Below are 11540 nucleotides of genomic sequence, written 5' to 3'. Positions count from 1 at the left end.
TAGCTAAGCAATTGTGGAAAAGCGAACAATATCCCCCCCCCCCCTCCTATAATTACTGAAACGGAAAGTAGCAACAAATTACCTTAAAATTAATTAAAAAATATAAATACGGTACGGATGCGAAAATAAATTTAAGGCAATAATAACAAGTTAAAAAGTAATCGTAAACGATTTACATAAAGCGCATTTCCACTTGCATTCATTTCCCATTTGTAAGATGCAACTTCTGTTAAAATCGTAAAATCCGCCCACAAATATGAAAGATAGCGTTGCACATGGGCAATCCATTGTTGACGTGCTACTTCAATTTCAGTTTATGAGAAGAATTTCATTTCAATGCTTTTCTAAATAAGAAAGTTGGAACTTCGCATGCGCAAACCTAAATTTTAAAACTAATTTACTATAACTAACTAATAAACTAAGATTTTCCTTTGTTCCAAGCGCCTAAGTATCAAATTTCACTTAAATAGTTCCATAGGTAAAAAAAGTTGGCACGGCGCATGCGCAAAATAAAATTTTGAAACTGGCGCTAGATTTTCCTTTATTCCAAGTGCCTATGGATAAATTTCGTTTAAATTCTTCCATAAATAAAAAAGTTGGCACTGCGCATGCGCAAAACCAAATTTTGAAATTTGCGTTTGATTTTCCTTTATCCCAAGTGCCTATGTATCAAATTTCGTTTAAATTCTTCCATAAATAAAAAAGTTGGCACTGCGCATGCGCAAAACCAAATTTTGAAATTGGCGTTTGATTTTCCTTTATCCCAAGTGCCTATGTATCAAATTTCGTTTAAATTCTTCCATAAATAAAAAAGTTGGCACTGCGCATGCGCAAAACCAAATTTTGAAATTGGCGTTTGATTTTCCTTTATCCCAAGTGCCTATGTATCAAATTTCGTTTAAATTCTTCCATAAATAAAAAGTTGGCACTGCGCATGCGCAAAACCAAATTTTGAAATTGGCGTTTGATTTTCCTTTATTCCAAGTGCCTATGTATCAAATTTCATTCAAATACTTTTATAAGTAAAAAAAGTTTGCAATTCGGTTTATAAATGGTCGAGATGCGAAAAGGGCACTGTGAATTTTGAATCGATTCGATTCAACTTTTGGCATTGCGTATTATATGGCTAAAGCTATGCCCATATTGAATTTCATGCAATTCAGTTCATAACTAACGGAGATGTAAAAGCGATCGAACATTTCTAAACAAAGTTATCGTTCACGCGGACAGATAGATGGACAGACAGACAAAGGAACAGACGGACAGACCAACCGGCAGGCGACAGATAGCAATGCAAAATTATAAACGATCTCTTAGGATCGTTAATAAACGGCAAAAGTGTAAAATTATGGAACATGTAAAAAACGGTTTTTTGTTTTTTTTACAATAACTTTTTTTGTAAGCGGTACAGAAAAAATTCCTTCCTTGGTACAAGACTCGACACCATAACGAACCAAATAGCGAAAAAAGTAGAACAATAGCTCTTAAGATAAAGAACTAGTAGCGTCGCAAAAGTTAGCGGACGGACGGACGGACGGACGGACGGACGGACGGACAAAGTGGCCACAATAGCGCATTTTTTTTTTATTTTTGTGGAAATGCGCTAAAAATTAATGCGGTAATTACAAAACGTACCTACCTAGCGAAAATGCAAAAGTAAAAGATATACCTAAATACGGTACGGTTGCGAACAAGTAAAAAAATTATCAAAGTCCTCGTTTGAGATCGAAGGGACTTCAGCGCATTTTTGTGTGGCAGATCAGTATTCTATTAGCCACTTTCGATTCAACCATCAATAACAGATCTTGTCGAAGGCTACTACATTCACTAACCGCTTCCCGACGTCCCGTTCACCCGCAATTCTCGTTTGAAGATTTGACTCCACCATCAGTGAGATCGTGTCGCGGGCTACCACATTCCCTTTTACGGTACCCACTTCCGACGTTCGGTTCACCCGCAATTCGCGTTTGAAGATTTGACTCCACCATCAGGAAGATCGTGTCGGGGGCTACCACATTTCCGTTGACGGTACCCCCTTCCGACGTCCCGTTCGCCCGCAATTCGCGATTGAAGATTTGACACCACCATCAGTGAGATCGTGTCGCGGGCTACCACATTCCCTTTTACGGTACCCACTTCCGACGTCCCGTTCACCCGCAATTCGCGTTTGAAGATTTGACTCCACCATCAAGAAGATCGTGTCGGGGGCTACCACAATCCCTTTGACGGTACCTCCTTCCGACGTCCCGTTCACCAGCAATTCGCGTTTGAAGATTTGACTCCACCATCAGGAAAATCGTGTCGGGGGCTACCACATTTCCTTTGACGGTACCCCCTTCCGACATCCCGTTCACCCGCAATTCGCGTTTGAAGATTTGACTCCACCATCAGGAAGATCGTGTCGGGGGCTACCACATTTCCTTTGACGGTGCCCCCTTCCGCCGTCCCGTTCACCCGCAATTCGCGATTGAAGATTTGACTCCACCATCAGTGAGATCGTGTCGCGGGCTACCACATTCCCTTTTACGGTACCCACTTCCGACGTCCCGTTCACCCGCAATTCGCGTTTGAAGATTTGACTCCACCATCAGGAAGATCGTGTCGGGGGCTACCACATTCCCTTTGACGGTACCTCCTTCCGACGTCCCGTTCACCCGCAATTCGCGTTTGAAGATTTGACTCCACCATCAGGAAGATCGTGTCGGGGGCTACCACATTTCCTTTGACGGTACCCCCTTCCGACGTCCCGTTCACCCGCAATTCGCGTTTGAAGATTTGACTCCACCATCAGGAAGATCGTGTCGGGGGCTACCACATTCCTTTGACGGTACCCCTTCCGACGTCCCGTTCACCCGCAATTCGCGTTGAAGATTTGACTCCACCATCAGTGAGATCGTGTCGCGGGCTACCACATTCCCTTTTACGGTACCCACTTCCGACGTCCCGTTCACCCGCAATTCGCGTTTGAAGATTTGACTCCACCATCAGGAAGATCGTGTCGGGGGCTACCACATTCCCTTTGACGGTACCTCCTTCCGACGTCCCGTTCACCAGCAATTCGCGTTTGAAGATTTGACTCCACCATCAGTGAGATCGTGTCGCGGGCTACCACATTCCCTTTTACGGTACCCACTTCCGACGTCCCGTTCACCCGCAATTCGCGTTTGAAGATTTGACTCCACCATCAGGAAGATCGTGTCGGGGGCTACCACATTCCCGTTGACGGTACCCCCTTCCGACGTCCCGTTCACTCGCAATTCGCGTTTGAAGATTTGACTCCACCATCAGTGAGATCGTGTCGCGGGCTACCACATTCTCTTTTACGGTACCCACTTCCGACGTCCCGTTCACTCGCAATTCACTTCTATTGGCGACACGAGAAAGAGAGACAGCGATTCGAGATTCACGAAACGTTAAACCGCGTGAGTTCGCAACGGAAGGTAAAAGGCGCCTGACTACTTCTCGAAGACGCGCGCGCCGCCTCGCAAAAGGTCGTTAATTTCGCCCCTATGACAAAAAACAAAATTCCGCCACGCAGGAGTTGTGCGCGTTTACAACATCTTTCCGACGACACCAATTTCAAAAGAATCGGACCAAAACTGTAGTAGAAGATAGGAAAAAACTGAAAAACCTTCACGTTAGTATACTACGCTCGAGGATGACGCCCAGATGTCGCCAACCCCACATCATGTAGCCATGTCCCTAAGGTTGACAAATTTCACGGCCCTGTAGATACACGTACACCCGTTGCCTTTCTACAAGAGTTCTTCTACGCGCCCACATTTGCTGCCAGCCAGCCAGCCAGCCAGCCAGCCGGCCAGCCAGCCAGCCAGCCGGCCAGCCAGCCAGCCAGCCAGCCAGCCAGTCAGCCAGCCAGCCAAAGTGAGATTAAAAGCTACTTTTTACAAAAAAAATTTTTTGCAAAAATGCGCTAAAAACAAGTTTCTACTAAATTTAGCTGAGATATGATTGACATGCGACCAAGATGCTTTTTCGTCGAGATGCGCACCTAAAAATGTTACACATTCTGGGTTCACAATTTCGTGATGTTTTAAAGTTAGGAACAATGATTATGTATTAGTGAGACTAGCGCGACTAGAGCCAGTACGCAAAATCTTTCCGAAAGCCGACCTGCAGAAATTATACACGAGGCGAAAAATTCCATCTGTTTGAGGTCAGCGATTCGCTGCACTTGCAACAATTAAAGAGACATTTTCCACTGCTTGCATTTTGATTGCGAAATACGAGTGAACAAAATTAACTGATTTTGTTTGTACGTCACTTTGAATGTTTATTTAATTTATTCATTTTTTTTAAGAATAGGAAAGTCATCTATCTATATATTTGACCGGTAGGTTTATTTTATTTCAATTACATTTAGGATGTCGCTTTTTAGAGTGGTTGTAAGAATTTTATTTTCATTGTTTTAAGATTTAATAATAATAAATGTACTTAGAAGGACCACGAATCGGAGAAAATCTTCAACCCCTCACAAGATACTAATACAAATTTGCACCCCTCTGCGAGGAAGAATTTCCGAACCACCATTTTATTTGTAACCATCCGTTACACTTAACTTGCCATCACCAAATAAAGGAGATTTTGAATGATTTCTATTGATGAGGTAGCTCTTTTCTAAGGATCATATAAACAAGTACGCACACGCAAATATAACTCTGGCGTGTGTCAGGTGGCTTATTTGCGGTTAAGCTTCAACGCATGTCAAGATTTCAAAAACGAGGCGGTATATCACATATTCGAAATAAGTCTCCTGCTAAATATTAATATTCATTATTATTCTGTTCAAATAGCGCAAGGATCATTACGTTAATTAACATTACACCAAAACAAAGAAACATGACGTGGCAAAATATTAGTAGGTATAAAGTAATAAATTCAATATCGAGGGCAATAATTTAACACTCTTGACCTTTGATTAATAAATCCAAATTGCAGTCACAAGTTAAGCAGGTAAAAATGAAAACAATTTCAATCAATAAAAATTAACGGTATATTCCATACACGTGATGAATTGAGGTTAAATCACGTCAATTTCCAAAACGAAGATGGCTATTTATATAAAACTGTAAAATAATGCATACAAAACAAATACCTACATTATAAAGAATACCTCTAATTGAAAATCTTAGATAACATGCCTACTTAAGTAAAATTAGGCTTCCGATAAAACATGCTTTAATAGGTCAGCGCAGATCGTGCGTAAAATGTCAGGATTACTCTTTGGTACTTCAACTGAACATCAGTTACTTCCATTACAATATAAGCACAGTAGTTTGTATATAAGTAACCATTTTACTCCAAACGTTGAACGTTGACCTCATTTTAATTATTCATATGGCAGCTTTATGTAATACTAGCACTGAGTAGAATAATCAATTCGAAAAAAGGATCTGTAGTATTTTGTTGCCGAGGATCTTGCTACGCTCGTCACAACTATAACTCCTTAATCTACTGTTTCCAAAATGTACATGGAGGTTGTCTCATTCTTTACACATACTTCCACCTCCACGTTTCTCTTATTCTACCACTTTAGATTCTTATCTTTTTGGGGACTAGGCCATGCTCCAATCTTAGTTTGTTCTCGTTCCCACTAAACTAGATAATGCTCTATCTAGCTTTTAACAATAATCACGTGGAGGTGACAGTTCTTCCATTGCGCCACAAATTATTGCTTTGGTCATTGAATAAATTTTATTCAATGCTTTGGTGCAGATGGTTTAAATCATTATATGTAGAACATCGATTTTGATATTCACAATTCAGTCGTAAACTATTACTACTATACGCAGTTAGACATTATAACTTGGTGTCCTGTCGCGTTTTGTTGAAAAAACTGATGACACACTAAGCTATCAGAATCAGAAGTACGCACTTGGCGGTCACCAGGCTTTATAAAAATGATGCATTGTAAGGTCACAATGAGAAAGCGCTAGTGTGTGCTTAAGAACTACATTATTTAACAAAATTAAGATGTCCACCGAAGAAACGCAGATACACTTAGATTTTCTAACATTCGAACATATTAAATTAAAAGTTTGTACAAAAAGTCCACCGAGTCTTCAATTCAATCTACTTTAACATATTTGATATCCTCACTTGTTGGTACATTTTTCTTTCTGTAGGCTTTCCGGTAAAAATCCGTAAAAAGGTAGAGAAATATAACTACGTTCGTAACGAAGAAGAATGTTAAAGCTTTTGGCATTTTGCAATCCAATAAGATAACAGACGCCAAGTACACAAGCATGATGCAAAATTGGGTCTGAAAGAAAATGTGTGTTGATAAATTTTACTTTTAACGGTGGCATCACTTACAAGTTGAATCCAAGTAAGGTACTTCTTCCACCACAAGTATTTTTGGTACTTCGGACCAAGAGCTGCGATTAAATAATACAAGTACATCACAACGTGTACTGCCGAGTTCAAAACACCGATGACCACTCCTTGCTCACCTATAAAATTTAATCTGTAACTTAAGTAGGCCAGTAAGGAGGCAAAGACTTACCGGGTAAAAACTTTAAGTACACCCATGAGAAGAACATCGTGTTGGCATGGTGATAAACGTGCAAAAATGTCACTTGAGACTGCTTCTTTCTAAGCACAAAGAAGATCGTATCCAAAAGTTCGATTACTTTCGAGAAGAAGTACCACCAAGCTCCTCTTGCGAGCTAAAAGCTCACTGTAAACCTATATAATTTACTATAATGCAACTTACGGCAATCGTGTAGGATGATCTAGGCGCGAATGTCCCACAGGTTTTGAAAATCATTTGGAAGGCATTTTCCACTAGAAAGGGTTGCATGCATAACCACGCGCTGAATATCACTTGGTACGCGTTATACACCACCAATACATTTGATATATTAAACGGTCTCCTTTTTTTCATTAATTGCGGGCCTAATTTGAGAACAAAATATAAATAGGATACTAAAATCGTTACTACTGGTAAAGGCGACTGCATAAACAACCACGTATCTACCACGGGATCTGAAATTAAGCTTTTGGTTAGGAAATATTATTAAACATGTAAATACGGAACCTTTTTTGGATTGCAGAACCTCGTTGTAGTTTTCGACAACCATGTACATAAGCGCCGACATTTTGGCCTGAAACAAATCGTTAGTTAAGTTCACGTAACTCGCGTTGATTGTGATGTAATTAGTTAAATTTGCTCGATCTCTATTTATATTTCCGGTTAAGTTCTGTAATTACTTAAGTGCCCCTTCAAAATACGAAAGTTAAGCACCTAATTTGCATTAAGGTATGACATTATTTGAATTAGTAAAAGCGGTGGCCTTTCGATTTTGACGTAGTTAATGCTTATTGTAATATTACGTAGAATCAAATATGAGAAATGTTAATTGCCAACGTTTCATTAACGTCAGCAGTGCATGCGTTACGGTCGTTGTACGTAAAAGTGCAAAATTCACAGTTGCATAAGAATAGACTATTTTTCCACAAATTTGTAATTTTGTTGCTCAAAAACTGGAGACAAAGAGACTTAAGCGTAGTCCTTACCCTCTTAACTTTTAAAGCACTAGGTGCACGTAATAATTTTAAGCACTATACGACTAAGTACATCGATGCCTCTGCAAGAAGGAAGCGGTGACACTGGCGCTGAAGAATATCACCCAACTTTCGTTAGATCTAAGCCGTACACCTATATTTACCCAGTTGGTATATGGTATTCCTTCCACACTTGCCTCTTCTCTTCACTCACGCGAAGAACAGAGATAACATTCATTCTCGAAAAGTGTGTCGGCCTAAAACGACCTGTTAAAAAAATTTCATGCAGAAAGAACCCGAACGCTTTCGGTACATTTCCCCTCATTACGTATTAAAAACAGATTACACGAAAATCTTCCGTAATTACTCTTCATCTTCAAGGTACCAGATTAAGATCATTAATAAATGACATCCTCGCCCCAATTTAAACATAATGATGGTTCGAACTGTAAGAATAGGAAAAATTTAGGGCATGCCGTTTACTAGGTGAAAGAAAAGTGCAAACGTACCTACCTATCCATCTTACGTAGGTATAGCAAGTTACATTAGCACTCTAACCTGCTTTGCCATTCAGATTTGCTTTTTTCATAACGCAATACGACGCTTGCAAATCATTTCCTTTTCATTGTTAAGGTTAAATACCGTGAATAAGTTTATTTGTTCGTATTCCAGGTAACAGTCTGTCAAAGTATGCTCTAATTATCCCATTTGTTGCAATGCAATTAGAAAATGTAGAAATATCAAACCAAAAGATGAGGCTTTGATTAGTTTACAGTTGTACCAAGTGAAGTATAATTGAAATGAAATGCAAATAAACAATCGTTTGGCCTACAAAATTCTAGAGGGGTGGATCTATTATCTTTTCTCGGGGGAATCTATTAGGAGGTGTGATTTGGTCACCTAGTTTCCTTTATCAGCTCAAATCCCTTTTCTATTTGTTCAACCTTTCAGCCTTTTCATTAGAAATGGTATTATGGCGGTTGCCGTGAGAAGTCGCAACGAACCTGCTTGTGCAAATTTGAATCTAGTTATTGTACCTATTATCAGTACTTTAGTACTCAACTTGCTCGTGGTCATGTGTATTAATTACCAGTGCTGTTCGTTCAAAAGAAAAATCGTAGGATATGAAAATGAGTGTGCCTCAAATAAAAATCGATTTTTTAAGTCAAGAATGCCCATTCTGCCTGCAAAGAGCCATGAACGATAAATGAAAAATGCAGGTAATTTATGCGCCTTACTTAACAAATTTCTGTCATTGAAGGAGGGCCACTTGAAACTGACTGCCCATATGCATATGCATATGCGTCTGGATTCTATAGATAACAGATAACAGAATGGACCACCTGGGAAATTCCTCTCGTCGAAATTGCCTTCTTTTGCATGACGTGAATGAAACAAATAATGAAATCGGCGACATCATAACGTTCATCAAAAGTAAGTTAAACATCGATATTTCGCAATCCCCAGCATCTAATTGAAAGATGTCACCGTCTGAGACAAGCCAACAAAAAACGCCAGAAAGACCGATTATTGTTAAATTTCTTGTAAGTATCGAGTGTTTGGAACGAATAAATCCATTAGTTTTATTTTGTTGTTGTTATCAGGTACCGATCCTCATCGGCCATCATTGAACAATTACCTACTCCGATTTTGTATCAGAATTCGAGGATTTCTATTGTTAACAAAAAAATGAAATCATTTTCTGCTTATAGGGGACATGAACTTTGATCTCTTAAAATCTAATAAACCAGGAGTTCAACAATATATGGAAATGTTGAGTTTTTTTAATATTCCACAAATGATATAGGATCGTGCCTTGACCTCTGATGAATGTATGCTGAAATTCATCACACAGTTTCGGTCACCCTGAATCTCGATATTAAATCTTCCTATATAATTATGTCAATAAGTTGGTCTATGGGAACCTGAAATCCATTCACTTGTCTGAATTTAATATGGATTTGCATTTGTAGTTTTCGATTTTTACTACATGTGATGTGTTTTCCTTTTCTAGAAGCATCTATGGTTAAAATTTCAAAGGAATATCTTCATAAATAAGGAAGTTGGCACTGACTGCGCATGCGCGCATATAATATTGGCAATATCAGATATGTTCGCTTTTAACAGAAGCATCTGTAATTAAACTTTCAACAATGTATCTCGATAAATAAGACAGTTGATATTGCGCATCGTGATGTTTGATGTTAACAATAAGCGATACGTTTGCTTTTAATAAAAGCATCTTTGGTTAAAATTTTAAAGAAATATCTATATAAATAGGAAAGTTGGCATTGCGAAGTCTGCGCATGCGCACATCTGATTTTTTCTATATGCGATATGTTGCCTTCACTAAAAGTACCTGTGGTTAATATTTCAAGAAAATATATTAATAAATAAGAAAGTAGACATTGTGCAGCCTGCGAGTGCAAAAAGAACGAACTCAATATCTTCAAAACTGTAGAAGTAGTTAAGGCCTCGGACAGACTTCGTTGCGGGCTAAAAGGAATTATTTTGAGTATCAGCTTAAAAGCACTACCCAAAAATCACACATATATAAAGAATAGTTGGGAATATCTCATAATCACAAGACCTTTACAATGCCTCCGCATCTTGATAATGTTAACAAAATTAATGATTTTTTGTCTACTAAGGAGCTAGGTAATCACCTACTATATGTACAACTCACTCTAAAGGTGCGACCTTAGAAAAATTAGATTTCGCTATAACCTATACCTAATAAGAGCAAATTATGGCCCATTATGGATTGTTGGACGATATTATGAACGTTGACACACAGACGACCCTAGCAAAACCCGGTAGAAAAGCAATTGGTGGAAATGAAAACCAAACGCCACGGGATATCATGCAATCCTGAAAGAATTCACACAGCTACCGAGCCAGCAGGAATCATGGGAAACCACAATAAACAACAAAGCACCACATATGGATCACCCATAGCACATAGACCGAGGAGACTCGCTCCAGACAAATTAACGGCAGCGAGAAAGAGTTCCAGACTATGATAGAATTGGAAACAGCTCGACCTTCATCAAGTGCTTGGGCATCGCCACTGCAATTGGTGCCAAACCAATCCAACGAGTGGAGACCATGCGGAGACTACGTGGCACTGAAAGCCACAACCTTACCTGATCGATACCCAGTTCCGCATATCGAAGACTTTTCACAAGAACTCGCAGGAAACATCGTCTTTTCAACAATCTACCGTGTAAAAGCCTACAATCAGATTCTCGTAGCCGAAAAGGATATCGCGAAAACAGCACTCACCACGCCCTTCGGTCTGTTCGAATTTCCGTTCATGACATGACGCTTGGATTACCCAACGCAGCACAAACCTTCCAACGTTTCATGGACAACATTCTACGCGACTTCAAATTTTGTTACGCGTATACATCGATGACATCCAAGGAGCCTCAAAAGGCCGCAGAACAGCACGAAACACAAACACTTTTGAAAGATGTTTCCTATTACCCACGGCAACAGCTTTTCATATTCTTTATAAAAGATTTTTGCGTTTCGATTTTGCAGGTACCAACTTTTTCTGCTTGTGCAGCAAGCCACTGAATCGACGGTGTATGATCTTCTCCAACCAAAGTCATGTTATTTACAAAGACGGCGATTTTGATAAGCAAACGTAAAGTGGCATTTCCATGGCAATCATGGAATTACGAATAATCAACCCACTTAGGGCCGGTTTTACAATTACACTTTTACGCAGAATAAGATATCCTTGGAATAACTGCGATAGCAACATGTATCTCATTGGTTGACACCACTGTAACCAACGCAACCGTCGACAATTATTCTAGGTATAGCTTATTCTCGGTATATACCTGCATTGTAGAATCGGCCCTTAATTAGAAATGTCTTCCAATATACCGTCAACGTGCTTTCATTTTAATTTCCTTATCTTTAAATTATAGTGCAGGTATAATACAAAATACTATAAGAAACGCGTGTATAATTGGTCTTTAAAGCACTTGCAACGTTTAAAGGCT

General features: G+C 39.4%; 1 protein-coding gene across 4 annotated transcripts; it reads right to left on the bottom strand.

Annotated features, from left to right (window-relative positions):
- Positions 1 to 4992: 4992 nt before the first annotated feature.
- On the bottom strand, positions 4993 to 8001 carry LOC116177208 (elongation of very long chain fatty acids protein). Of its 4 annotated transcripts, none has more exons than XM_031496110.1 (6): positions 7689 to 8001; positions 7058 to 7124; positions 6734 to 7005; positions 6524 to 6686; positions 6334 to 6470; positions 4993 to 6280 (listed from the first exon to the last, which is right to left on the bottom strand). In XM_031496110.1, exons 2-6 carry the CDS (start codon positions 7116 to 7118, stop codon positions 6086 to 6088), a joined length of 828 nt encoding a protein of 275 aa, XP_031351970.1. In that variant the 5' UTR covers positions 7119 to 7124; positions 7689 to 8001; the 3' UTR covers positions 4993 to 6085. The 4 variants fall into 4 exon arrangements, with proteins under 4 accessions (XP_031351970.1, XP_031351969.1, XP_031351971.1 ...); XM_031496109.1 differs by lacking the exon at positions 7689 to 8001 and adding an exon at positions 7537 to 7678; XM_031496111.1 differs by lacking the exon at positions 7689 to 8001 and adding an exon at positions 7265 to 7410.
- Positions 8002 to 11540: the final 3539 nt, after the last annotated feature.

This window comes from Photinus pyralis, unplaced genomic scaffold, assembly GCF_008802855.1.
Source record: "Photinus pyralis isolate 1611_PpyrPB1 unplaced genomic scaffold, Ppyr1.3 Ppyr1.4_LG7, whole genome shotgun sequence".
Taxonomy (NCBI): Eukaryota; Metazoa; Arthropoda; class Insecta; order Coleoptera; family Lampyridae; genus Photinus; species Photinus pyralis.
Note: the sequence above shows the minus strand (reverse complement) of the source record. Positions and strands in the feature narration are given on the sequence as shown.